The 13,833-nt window shown below is 37.2% G+C and overlaps 1 protein-coding gene across 2 annotated transcripts in view; it reads right to left on the reverse strand.

Moving 5' to 3' along the window:
- Positions 1-9,540, reverse strand: part of LOC104088101 (kinesin-like protein KIN-12C) — a 38,327-nt gene extending 28,787 nt beyond the window's left edge. Inside the window, exons 1-17 of one of the 2 annotated variants that reach the window (XM_009592721.4) lie at positions 8,888-9,536; positions 8,530-8,685; positions 8,326-8,409; positions 8,116-8,235; positions 7,921-8,034; positions 7,743-7,835; positions 7,504-7,664; positions 7,355-7,429; positions 5,178-5,265; positions 5,018-5,076; positions 4,879-4,942; positions 4,665-4,730; positions 4,399-4,566; positions 4,216-4,320; positions 3,865-4,097; positions 3,714-3,783; positions 3,451-3,509 (exon numbers count right to left, since the gene is read on the reverse strand). In XM_009592721.4, the coding sequence (XP_009591016.1) occupies positions 3,451-3,509; positions 3,714-3,783; positions 3,865-4,097; positions 4,216-4,320; positions 4,399-4,566; positions 4,665-4,730; positions 4,879-4,942; positions 5,018-5,076; positions 5,178-5,265; positions 7,355-7,429; positions 7,504-7,664; positions 7,743-7,835; positions 7,921-8,034; positions 8,116-8,235; positions 8,326-8,409; positions 8,530-8,685; positions 8,888-9,337 (2,165 nt within the window). In that variant the 5' untranslated portion in view covers positions 9,338-9,536. Of the gene's footprint in view, positions 1-3,450; positions 3,510-3,713; positions 3,784-3,864; positions 4,098-4,215; positions 4,321-4,398; positions 4,567-4,664; positions 4,731-4,878; positions 4,943-5,017; positions 5,077-5,177; positions 5,266-7,354; positions 7,430-7,503; positions 7,665-7,742; positions 7,836-7,920; positions 8,035-8,115; positions 8,236-8,325; positions 8,410-8,529; positions 8,686-8,887 lie in introns of both variants that reach the window. The other variant, XM_033653948.2, reaches the window with a different exon arrangement.
- Positions 9,541-13,833: the final 4,293 nt, after the last annotated feature.

Consider the following 13,833-nt stretch of genomic DNA (forward strand, 5'->3'; position numbering starts at 1 on the left):
GATTAGCCTGTCCAACTCCTTTTTCTTTTGTTTGGACTCCATTGGCTAAAGTAACATTGGGAAGAGACTGTGAATAAACAATATTTGACAAAAGTGACTTATTACCAGAAATATGATCAGAGGCGCCTGAGTCCATGACCCATGGTCCAAGAGTAGTAGACTGGGAAACACAAGCAAAGAAATTACCAGCAACAGAAGTATCAACCTGAGCAACAGAGGCTACTTGTGGAGGTGTCTACTTACTTGATCGATACTGAAGGAACTCATTATATTCCCCTTCAGATAAAGAAAACCTCTAGTTACTTGCAGTCTCTATTTGAGCAACATGAGCATTTAAGGTGGTCGACCATGCAAAGAGTAACACACCCCATGGGTATGTCCAAGCCTATTGTCGAGACCTTCCAAAACAACCTCCTCCTCATCTATTATCTATAGTCTGAGATACCCGATTATCCAGTGTCTGGGACGCGAGAACAGAGGAGTCAGTTGTCTATGATGAGATCACTATGTGACTAGGCGCTGCAGCAAGGCGAGTAATCGAGTTCATCAAGTGTAGATAGTCGGACTAGCCAAAATCTGGTCACACACTGAATCAAGGTCATTAAGAAGTCCAGCGAGTGTAAGAACTAGAAACATCTTTTGTCGTTACTCTTGTTGCTTTTCAACACTAGTAGAAACTGGCATCAACTTCTCAAATTCTTCCATGACTGCTTGTACTTGTCCAAAAGTAAGTAGGCATATCCATTTCCTGATTCTTCAAATTTGTCATCCGTTATATCACATTATAGAACCGAGATATGTCATTAGCGTATAAAGTATAAGCCTTTTCCAAACTAAATGACATGTTTGGAATAGACGAAACAAAGGCATCAACTTGGAATCAATAGATCGCCACAAGATACTACATAACAGAGTATCGATCTTTTCCCACTGTGCTTTGGCCTTTTCATCTCCCTCACTAGCCTTTTTGGTTAAGTGATCTTGAACACTTTGACCTTTACACCACAACTCCACAGACGACGCCCAAGATAAATAATTTAAATTCCCAAGTAGGGGTTCAGAAGTAATCATTAAGGCTGAATTTCCAACTCCACTGTTTTCGGAACCAAAAGCATCTAAATTGAGAGACATTATTGGATTGGAGTGACTTCTAGCAAATTATCACCAAATAACCGAATGAATCAATTGTAAATTGCTGAAAGGAACACTGTAGCTGCCGGAAAAACAAGTGTAGTCGCCGGAAAAAACTCAAAGTGATCAGAATAAAACGAAAACAATATGGGTGGGGTCGGAATTAGTAGACGAAGCAACTATCCTGAATGAACTTTTTCAAAAAATGGCAGGAAGGGGTCGTACTCGCCGGCGCATGAACTCATGCGCTTGCCGGAACCCTAGCTTTTGTCGGCGCGTGAGGCGGTAGCTGCCGGAGAGGTTGATTGGGGTTTGGTCGCCGAACGACGACGGATATTGTTGTAGTGTTGGATTTTGTACAACATTGACGGGGAGAGAGATGACGCAAGACAACAATGAAAAGTCACCGGAAAATTGAGGCACGGTGACTCTAGCTGTATTCTGGCTCAAGGATGTGTCTCACCACCCCTGCTATGCCAGGACAGGGGGAGCCGCTTAGTGATCCTACAAGATATAGGCGACTAGTTGGTAAATTAAATTACCTCACAGTGATTAGATCGGACATTTCCTTTCATGTGAGTGTTGTAAGTTAGTTTATGGATTCTCCATGTGATAGTCATTAGGATGCAATCGTCGGCATTCTTCGGAATGTAAAGTCAGATCTAGGCAAAGGGTTATTGTTTGAGGATCGAGGCCATGAGCAGATCATTGGTTACTCAGATATTGACTGGGCAGGATCACCTTCTGATAGACGTTCTACGTCTAGATATTGTATTTTGGTAGGAGGTAATTTGGTGCCTTGGATGAGCAAGAAACAAAATGTGGTTGCTCGTTCTAGTGCAGAAGCAGAATATCGAGCAATGGCTATGGCAACATATGAACTAGTTTGGATCAAACAATTGCTCAAGGAGTTGAAATTTGGTGAAATCAGTCAGATGGAACTTGTGTGTGATAATCAAGTTGCCCTTCATATTGCGTCAAATTCGGTGTTCCATGAGAGAACTAAACACATTGAGATTGATTGTCACTTCGTTTTAGAAAAGATACTCTCATGAGACATTGTTACAAATTTGTGAAGTCGAATGATCAGCTTGCAAATATTTTCACCAAGTCCCTCACGATCCTCGTATTAGTTACATATATAACAAGCTCGTACATATGATTTGTATGCACCGGCTTGAAGGAGAGTGTTAAATAGTTATGTGTAAATAATCCTAGTTCCATATATAGTAGGAGTAGAACATGTATTATATATAGGGCTCATTGTATCATTGTTAAAAAATCAATAGAATAATTTTCCCTTGTATTATTTCTCTCACTTATAAGCTATTATGGCCTCCTACTTCTAAGGTCCATCCAGTTTTCCACATTTCATTGTTGAAAAGAAAATTGGCTCTAGGGCAGTCGTCCAATCAGTCTTACCTATGACCAGTGGAGAAGGCCAATTCCTAGTGAAGCCTGTTGCAATATTGCAAAGACAACTTGTTCAAAAAGGAAATGTGGTTGTTGTTAAGGTGCTTATCAGTCTTACCTATGACCATGAGTTTATCAAGTCCAATTTCCAGAGTTTGATACTACCTTGAGGACAAGGATTATATGAAGGAGAAGTGTATGTCATGACCTGAGAAATGCAGCAATAAACGAAATGTCGCTAGGGGAGTTAGAAGCTGGGAGGGAAGTACAGGAATAACTAACGCTAAATCGACGATCGAGATTAAATTTCACTTAATGAGCTTCAAAGGCTCAGAAGCTGCCAGCTGGACGAGTTTGTTGTAAAGCTCAACAAACTAGTCGAGCAGAGTATCACTGAACCAACGGGTATTTGCCCAATTCTCTCTCTTTCTTGTCAAATCTCATCTCCTTTCTCTTCTAATCCTTTCTCTTCTAATCCTTTCTCTTCTTCTCTTCTACAGATCCGCAGCTCGCTATGGAATCTCGATTAGCTTAGTTTCCATTTTTCTTACTAGTTTTCCATCCAGTTATTTAGTCTGTAATCGCAACTGTTTCATTTCAATACAACAGAGAAGATTGTCCCAAAACTTGATTGACTTCTTCATTAACTGAGTGAGTTCCTGACAGAACACCTCAGTTGAAAGCTTAAGGTGTTAGGGAGGAAAATTTTGTATTATTTATTTAGGTCTACCAACAAAATTCACTGAATATAGGAACTTACAAGGACCACACTGTTTAAACACAAAAGCAATTTTAAATTATTTATTGCAAGTTCACATACATGTAAGGGGTAATTTCAGGCTAAGCTGAAGATTTAGTTGTGCATACCCATATACCCTTATTGGATTTGCACTTGCAGAGACTTACCTGATTAGTTTTGAATTCATTTCTCTGCATTCTTTTAACTCTCCTGCAGTGAATCTTTCCTGCATTTGGGATGCAGTTCACACATGTCAGATGATACACAACAGTCACCTTATCACTAATCCGATCTTCTTCTCTTGAAGTAGGTACAGGCTTCCTAGGATACTGTGGCTAATTCCAAAAACTTGACCCAGAGTAAATTTCACGAAAAAGAACAGATTTATTGAAAGAAAAAACAAAAAAAAAGTCATCAGAGTATATTTGACCTGTTCACATAACTCTGAAATTTCAGCAACCAGTGTTCCAGTCTTCCTGTTCCTGTAGAAGTTTTTAAACCTAAAAAGACAGATGCAAGATTAAATTACCATAGAATAGAGAGTGTCCATCTTTGGCAAGTCAAATGTTCATAGTAATTACCATCTGAGCTGCTTAAGGAGGCTAATGTTCTCATGTGCAAGTCGAGTCAATTCTGGATTTTGTTCAGTTCTAGCCCAAAGCAGCCGAATCTCGTCTTTTAAAGCATTATTTTCTTCCAGGATAAAGCTGTCTGCAGAGATTATACCATTTCCAAGTGATTCCAATCGGTCAACTTTTTCCTCTCTAAGTTTCATCATGTATTTACTAAGTTGAACCTCTTCTTGCTGGTGAACCTGCAAAACACTCCTTCACTTTTATTTAACATGACTACTATATGCATAAATATCAATTCACCTAAGGTGCACTTTCTAATAACACAAGGTGCATAAGAGATGTCATAGTTATTCATACCAAATGTTTCATCGCTTCAATTTCAGCCTCTAATCTCCAAACTTCCATCGCAGCCAATTTTTCTATCCTCACGGCATTGAGCAAAGTTGATTTTAGATAATGTAACTGCCATGGAATTCATGGGACAATATTATATATGGTCTTGATGCTAATAGACAAATCACGAAAGGAGTAGAAGACTACTGAGTCACTTCTTCCATGCTGTGGACTACAATCAGTGTGCAGATTCAATTCCTCAGACAGGTCGAAGCTCTCAGGAAACTCACACAAGCTGAATTGATCTAAACATGGGACACTTTCTGGAAAATAATTCTCTGTTCCCTGATGCTTCAGTAGAAAGGACAACTGACCCTGTTCAACAAGTTTTCAAGTATGCTTGAGAGCATTGAATATTTTACACGTTTCATACAACACAATATTATACACCTTTAATAGAGCATGTTACATGCCTTTAGTTGTTGTATTTGCTGCTGCAATGCTGAAACATCACCTGAAGCATCTTCATTTATTTTAGCCTAGCAAAATAAAGGTCAAAACTTAAAAAACTAAAGATTTTTGGTTTCCAAACAAAAGTTAGCATAGAATAGAAAATATAGCTTGGAATTTTACTACAGAATTTTGGTTTTTCCAAACAAAAGTTTGCATATATCTGGAAGTTCATACATTGTTCTGAATAAGTTTTGCACGCTGAGCAAACTTTAGAGTGCTTAGTGTCTCACTGGCAGAACTGCAGAGAATAAAAACTAGTTATTACAACACTACTATTGCATTTTCAAAATCACTACAGAGATTATCCTGTTACCAAATAGATGGGCTGACGGTGGCGATTACTGCTGTTTTCGAGTTCCCACCCAGAGAATCCTACATCCAGGGAGGAAGAAAAGATAGCCTTCTCTTATTGAGAAATTCAATAATTTAACAGTAGTATTTTGTATGCCTAATAGTCATGAGATAGTTCTCACCTGAAGGAGAAAAGTTAGCCTAGAGTCCCTGTATGGAACGTGTCTATGTTTGCCATGTGCCAAATCCACCAAGGACATGATGACAAGTCTGCATGCACAGACAAGATTTAGAACAAAACTTAGCAAAGTAGGACAGCTTAAGGCTGGCTTGAAGATGACTTCAAAATATAGTAGAAAAGAGATCAGTAACACAAAGCATAAGAGCATTTTACAACAGAGGATAATGAGACTCTGCAGTCTAAAATGTTCCTTTTGAAATTTAAACCAGCTCCTGCAACTTGTTAACTTCTAGCGGTTCAAATAAACTCATATTACTTGCTAAGTTACTCTGTTCACATAGAATTATGCAAAAGATACGAATATATTCATTATCATTTAGAAGATTAAGTATATGCTTTACTTTCTAGTTTTAGGATCATGAGAATGCTCAAACATAGAAACTGCAAATCACATTAATATATAGCAAAAGACCTGCAATCCAATTTAGGCCTCAAAGTTAAAAACAGACTAAACTCTATGAGCAGACAAACTGCCCAGAAAACCACAAGTTATCAGTTATCTATTGTCACTCTGGAGATACCCTCAAAACATAAGATAGTTTACTTTAAAGTCAAGTACGTTATTTCACTTAAAATCATATATGCTCTGTAGTTTGCTGAGTAGTTTGCTGAGTCAAGAAAACGCTACCAACTAAGCATTAAGCAAATCAGTGTGTTATCCATAAATACGTGAAATTTATCTTAACAGAAACTCAAATGAATAATGTCATTGGCTGTTATGATGTCTTTGCTTTGTACCTATGAGAATGCACGATAGAAAAATCTATTTTTTTAACAATGATACAATGAGCCCTATATATAATACATATTCTACTCCTACTACATATGGGACTAGGACATATTCTACTCCTACTACATATGGGACTAGGATATATTCTACTCCTACTACATATAGGACTAGGATTTTTTATACATAACTATCTAACACTCCCCCTCAAGTTGGTGCATACAAATCATATATACCGAGCTTGTTACATATGTAACTAATACGAGGACCAGTGAGGGACTTGGTGAAAATATCTGCAAGCTGATCATTCGACATACAAGGTCACTAGACTCCCACTGAGCAACAAAACCAAGTGGTTGCTGATAACAAAAGTTTGGCCGAAAGGTCGCCGGAAAAATTTGAAAATAGTGAGACTAAACGAATTCCACACTACAAAATAGGTTCTAAAACACCACCAGAAAACGGAAACTTTTTTGGAAATTACTATTCACACCGGGAAATAGGGCTATTGTAAAATACTTAACATACATAAATAATATATTTTTTCCGTGTCATTATTTCTCACAATAGGAACGAGTGTTCGATATAGGGGATAGGATCCATCTGCTCTTCATCTCACAAAAAAAAGATTTTGCATCTCAACTTAATGAAGAGCAAAGTGCATTCTAGGAATAGGTCTTGTCTCTAGTGAGAAAACTAGTGTTTTATATCAATTTAAATATATAGAGGGTCATATAACCAACCGCAGCTAGTTTGAGATTACAGCACAATTGATTGATTGATATATGTACATCTGATGTAGGGCTTATCATAATTCACAGCAAGATGAGAATTTGCTATGAGAATTAGCAATTCAACGAGGATCACTAATTGGACGATGTTTATCTTATTTCATAATGTTTCTTGGATCTTGTGACTCCTCAGAATTCATGAGTGCAATGTGCCACTATTAAGAAACTCAACTGTGCATGCTATGTTAAGTCCACCCCCATAATTCTCACTTCAAATTGATGCCAATTTTGGACAGAAAGCTCATCCACGATTTCAGTCACTCAAAGGCAATCCACAAAGCTTTTTCTTGCAAATACAATAAATTTGTTTGTACATATATTTTGCTTAATCAATCATTAATGACCGGGTAAAGATTCATAATTGGACTTCCAGCATTATCAAAAGAAAGCTAAAGCATCTTATGATAAATTAAGAATAGTATTATGATGAGCATGAAGAATACATGATCCTGGAGGAGAAAATCAAAGAATGCAAAGTGTCATCCACAGTATTCATCCAGCACTGTTCGGGAGAAATTCAAAAGAATCAAGAAAACAAATAGGCATGGCACAGTAATTTCAGCCCCAATTTACTCAAGAATATCTTAAGATCATCATTACCCAAGAGTTGATAAAGACTTGTTTATATTTGCAGCTTCTTTCAAACGGTCTCCTTCTGCGCCACAGCTTTTCTGTCTAAATAACCGGAAATTGTGTAAGCATGAAAACGCAATTGATTGAGATTATATGCTATTGAAGTCAAAAACTACCTTTCAGAACCAGCTAGATCAACTAGATTTAACCTTCCAAATCTAAAGTGCTTCATAGAGTCTTTCTCCCAGCAACTCTCTATGTTACATGTGAAAACACTGTGAGATCGACAGCTCTCAGTATTCATATGAGTAGCTGCCATTTTTCTATTTGCAGCCCCCTGTGGAAGACAAGATCATCAAAACAATTTTCTCATGTGGAAAGTGCTTAGAGATGAAGGTTCAGTATTAAGTTTCACCTGTAACAAAATTCTGAGAATGTCATCAACAGAACTAACGCTAACTTCAGTGAGGTTTTCAACGTATACACCTTTCTTCAAGTCTTCTCTGAGCTATCATATATCAGCATATGTAGTGACTGATTCCATATGGATGTGCAACACATCAGCAATTGTCATCAAACAAAATTGAACTTACCATCAAATTAGTCGATGAAGGCTCAAGGAGGTCCGTTATCTGCTCATTATATATCTCTAAGAAAGAACACTTGCAACTATATTTCAATCTCTCATTCTTTCGATTGTCCTCTTCCTAAAAGGCATTAAAATAAGGAAATAGCACTTAAAACTTGTCACGCAAAGTAACAGCTAAATGATCTTTTTCAGATCCAACCTGTCCAATTCGAGTAAACAAGTACTCGAATATACGAGGAGTGATCCCACATTGTTCGCTTAGCTTTCCACCCATTTCGCCTATGTCACCCATCATTGTGTAAGTCTTTCCACTTCCAGTCTGCAAGAATGGAATAAATTCAAAATCTGTAAATCAGTAATTGGCTATTTTGAATTGTATCAAGCACCAAGAATTAGCACTGTCCCACACCTGGCCATATGCAAACATGCAGCTATTATAACCGGACATGCAGTTATCCACCATGGGCAACCCTGCAACTTTGAAAAGCTTTTCCTGCTCAAAGCTCAAGAAACAGTTTAATTAACCTTGAGTTATCTCATCCTACTCCACATATGGTCCATTCATCCTTTCATAATGCAAAAGCATACAGATACAGATTACAGTATTTCAAACCTGCGATATAGTTTCACACGCAAGATGATCAAAAGTGAATCTGGTTTCAAGATGACCAAGCCAAACCAGTGTCTGTGCAGTCTCTTGCCTTAAGCATCTACCGTATCCTTGTAATACTTTCTCCATGTTATTTAATGGTCTAACACGAATCAATACCTACATGAATAAAGTACTCACTTTCGTTGGTCTTGTTAAGAGAAAACGGACCTGAGCCAAACTCAATCCATCAGCAAGTTCTATGAATGTCCAAGACCATGTATGAGACCATTGACTATACTCTCTATCAATGCGGAACTCTAATAATTCAAATTGAAAAACAAAAAAAAATGATGTAGTAAGCATAATTGGTGAAGAGAACCTGCACATTGTGATCATTCCAGAAAGAAGGATTCTCCGACAGCTCAAAGTGGACAGAAGGCTCAGAGTTGATAAAAAGAGTTCCTTTTGAAGTTCTAGAAGATAATAAAGTAGTCCCTTTACCTCCAGTATGGAGAGCATGCCTAGCCCCAGAGCGTGTAAACACATTACAAATTCTCCTAACTGGAGTAGTTTGAGCTGAATTGGGTTCGGAATGAGCTTTTCCTCTAACTCCATTTGCATCTCGAACAGCTCGGGTTGTTTCAGATTTAGTGGGATGGAGGTCTTGAGCTAGGGTCAGACGTTGAGATGGGTCGGCGATGGAATTAAGAGGCGTTCGAGTAGGAGGAGGGAAGGGAAATTCCGTATTGTCGAAGTCGTTCTCATTTGATTCGAACTGGGTTCGAGCATCAGCGGATCTGACAGATGAAGAAGAAGCGTCTTTGGACATAGCTGGGAACTTTCAAATGTCAAATTAGACTAGGGTTTTTGTAGGACAATGAAGATGAATGGTTGGGTATCGGAAAATAAGTGCAGTGTGGCAGAAAGAGAGCATTCGTCATTCAGAATCAGTGGTGGCCTCGTGGGGTCTGTCAGGTAAAGGCGCAAGCCCGCCCCTTTTCAAATTCAATTATGGATACCGCTTCCACTCTTTTCATTTTATTGTCTCCTTTTCATTTTCATATGATAAAAGTAAAAACTTGTGAATGTAGAATCTACTAAAAGCATTCCAACAACAACTACAATAACATCCCAGTGAAATCTCACAAGTAGAATATGGGAGGATCGTGTATACGCAGACCTTAACCCTACTCCGAAGAAAAACTGTTAATTTCAATTTCTTTTTATATATTTCAAGTCGAAACAGTCAAAATTTTACTATTGATAAGGGTTATATTGCGGGGCCCTTAAGTAATAAACATGAATATATCTTCTAAGGCAAAGAATTAATGTTAAAGGTTGATTATAGGCTGAATACATCAATGGCCTCGCAAACTTGGCAAAAAAAATCATGTTGGCATGTCATCTTTTCCTAATATCTATCAAACATTTTATGTTTGCCGAAATTGTATCAATTAAAGAGCTTTTCAAATCTCTAAACATTTAAAAAAACATGTCATCAATCGTTTATGACATGGCAAGTGAAATAAATAAGTGAAAGACACATGACTCTCTCTAAAATACCTCTGCCTCATTTTTCTTTTTTCTTTCTTTTTCTTTTTTCCTTTCTTTTTCTCTCTTCTGTAATTCGGTGTAAAATCTCGTAAATTACCATATGTAATAAGGATTAATTCGGGCTTAAAAGACCAAGTACGGATCAAAGGAACTTAAATCGAAGTATCCGGCTATGCATGGTGCATGGTGCGTAGCCTATAAAAAAGCAAAGGAAGAGACCTTCAGCTCTCCTACGCACAGGCATGAATAAGCCTCCTACCCATTGAGAGAGCCTCCTACCCATTGAGAGAACCTCCTAGGCATGAGAGGAGCCAACCCAAAACCGCCCAAGGCAAGCCATGCACGGAGAAGCGCTCACATATGCACGTTGGACCACTCTTATGCAAGGCCAACACTACCTACGCACCCCTCCCCATTGTTCCTACACAAGTCCTTACCACTCTTATGCAAGGCCAACACTACCTACGCACCCCCCCCCCCTTATTGCTCCTACGCAAGTCCTTGTAGGCTTGTGCGGCATGCATAGTCCATTCTAGAACCTTAACCAAAATGGCCAAGAGGAAGGGCCAACCTATGCATAGTTAGGCAGGTGGGTATAGATAGATAGAGACAGAGAGAGTTGGATTTTGAACTCGGTCTTTAATCCTCTAGAGGAGTATCTCTTCCACTATAAATACACCCCCAAAGTAAGCATTTATGATGCATTTGTAGGTGATAACATCATTTTTTACTAGATCTAACCTATTTACGGATCAAAGTCCATAGGATTTCGCTCAATTTTAAGAATCTCTACAAGGATCCCAAGCTAGAGTTTTGAACCCAGAAGTAATATTTATATCATGTGTTCAAATGCAAGTATGAGATGGATATTTAGGAAGTATAATAAGTTGAGAATCGTTATTTGAATGAGAGGGGATACAAGTTCTTGATGGGTCTTATGAACTAGGGTTTGTGATGAATAGTAAATAGGTAGAGACAATTTCTAAAATTGGGTGATAAATATCTAGTTCCTATTATATTGTGTTGATTAAATTCTTACTAAGTCGATTGGAACACAAGGAAGTAAGCTAACTTTGGGGATCTCAAGTTATGTTGAGTTCAACCCTCTATAAAAAATTTCTCCAAAACTACATGTCTTCTAAATGTAGCTATATGACAAAATGAATTTCAAATTGTTAGTGTATAATTGTGGGTGACAAGTAATTATACAATATCCATATTTGCACTCAAATATTGTAGTTTCAAGTTCTATGTTTCACATGACAAAATGATTATAAATGCTTCAAGTTTTAAAATAAAAATTAATATGATGATAAAGTTTTTCAAAGAACATGGATGTGATTTTATATTTTTCAAATGATAAAAGTAAATGAATATACAAATGTTATAAGAAGGATATGTTGGCTACTAAGCCTAAGTTAAGAACTATGATTAAGGGCTAAAGGTGCCAAATAAAATAAAATAATTTGAGAGTCTCATAAATAACTGAGAAGGTATTTGCTAGAGGTACCAAATACCCGAAGTTGCAGGTGTCGGTGTAGTACCGTGGCCATATCATTGGTTTGGATAATTAGATATTCTCCCTTAGTTGGGATTAATGAAATACTAGCTAACAAATGTCGAACCATATGACACTGTGATGAGATGGCTTAACCGATTGGTCCGAGATCGGACTTCAAACCATACACATTGTGGTTTAATAAATATGTTAGTGACTAGTGCACCTCCTACTAAAGGCTACAATTTTGTTTAAAGCTCAACTTTATAATATTTTATTAAATGAAATTGATAGTGTTTTGAATTAAATATTACTTCTTCATGTTTATCTTTAAATGTTGTGTCCCATTTTATGTGAGGGAGTCAAAGATGCATACGAGTACTTATTGTTGTGTACTCATATCCCTATGCAGGGATGTTACATCTCTTTTGTGGATGCAAGTCATGATATGACGTGGACCCTTCTCTATGTAGCTCTTCATCTCCTAGTCTCTTGGTGAGCCCCATTTCATATTCTTTTTTAGGTATAGTTGGTGACTTTTTTCACTGGTATTTCATTTATTTATATTGTCATACAAGCTTCATAGACATAATGGGTTACTTTTTGTCATTATTATTGAGGTCTCAAATGGCATGTATGAATAACTATTCAATTTTTTATTGTTTTACAAGTTTATAAAAGGAAATCACTTTAGAAAATTTTTATTTTTTCTAAATCATGCTTGAGTTATGTGTATCAAGTCATGGCATATTTGTTCGCTCGATCAAAGTTAAGGCATCGAGTGTTGTGTCTGCCCTCCTATGTTTGGGTATTACAAACTTGGTATCAGAATAATAGCTTTAAAAGTGTATTTGGATGTTTTGGAGTTGTGTCTAATAGAGTCCTTCTTATCAGTGTATTATTGTTGATACTCAATTTTGCCCTCATATTTCTTAAAGTATTCCATATACTTTCAAAATATTATTTTTGCATTATTATTTAATTTATAGAGATCATATAAGTAGTTCCTATAATTTTTAAAGCTTTTAAAATTGATTTCTTGCATTTTAATTGTTAATAATTACTAATTATTCCTCCAAAATTATTTTGAACGATTTAAATTAATTATTTATATCCATATGTATATTCTATAATATTTTGCTCCATTTTTTAATAAAATTTGCACTTTTATTATTATTTATAATAATAGCCTATATTCTCGTAGTAATTGCATTTATTATAATATTTATGTCAAAATACCATATTTTATATTTTTATAACTCCGCATTATTATTTTTTTCTTAAATAGTATTTTATTACTTATTAGTCATTTTTATAATTTATTTCTTATGAATTTTGTGTATTTTAAATCATGCCCAAAACTAGGCCAATTTTCGGACCAAGTTACTAGCCCAGATCTCCCAAGACCCCTGGCCCAATTTCCCCTAGCCCAACCCAAACGACCCCTTTAATTTTTAACCCGGTCGGGACCCGTTGTCCTGCCCGCCCCGCTTCTCGTCTAATCCTGGCCGTTGATCTCAAATGATCAACGGTCCACAGCCTCTCCCTAACTTTTAATTACTCAATCCCTGAAACCCTAACCCATTTCCCTCTGCCAGCCGCCCCTAAATTCTCTCAACTCCCCCTCTTCTCTTTTGAGAAACCCTAGCAACCGCCTCTTAATTTCTCGATGATTCCGATATAAAAATGGAATCAATCTATGATCTCCTTACCTTGTTGGCATTCTCTCACTACTGGTTGTCCATTTATGGTATTACTTAGGTACTTTCCTAGCTTTGGCAAGTACTACCTCCAAGAACAGGTTGTGGTGACCCGAGTCTTTGGGATTTGGACAATACTCCGCCATATACGTTCAACAAAGGATGATTTGCACCTTTGGTTCGATTTTCAGACGTTTGGACCCAAGTAGGGTTTGAGATTTTCCATCTCCTTTACCAATTTTAATTGCATGAGATATTTTCTTTCCTTCTTTATGTCTAATTGACTATTTTCTATGTTTGTTTGTTCAAATCGATTACTATATAAACCCCTCCCTCAATTCCCCTAAAACTGACTTTTAAATCTATCACTCCCTCACTTACTTACTCATTTTTTTCTGAAACTCTTGGCTCTTGGCCGGCTGAAAGCCAAGGCCACCGAAATTCGTTTTAATTGACTTTCCAGTGCGAGCACTGCTCGGGGTTCATCTGAAACCCTTATGAACTCTGATGCACTGGGTACTGGGGTTCTACTGCTCTCTTTGCTATTGACGATTGGAGTACTGCTATAATTGT

Source organism: Nicotiana tomentosiformis, chromosome 9 (genome assembly GCF_000390325.3).
Source record: "Nicotiana tomentosiformis chromosome 9, ASM39032v3, whole genome shotgun sequence".
In the NCBI taxonomy this organism is placed as follows: Eukaryota; Viridiplantae; Streptophyta; class Magnoliopsida; order Solanales; family Solanaceae; genus Nicotiana; species Nicotiana tomentosiformis.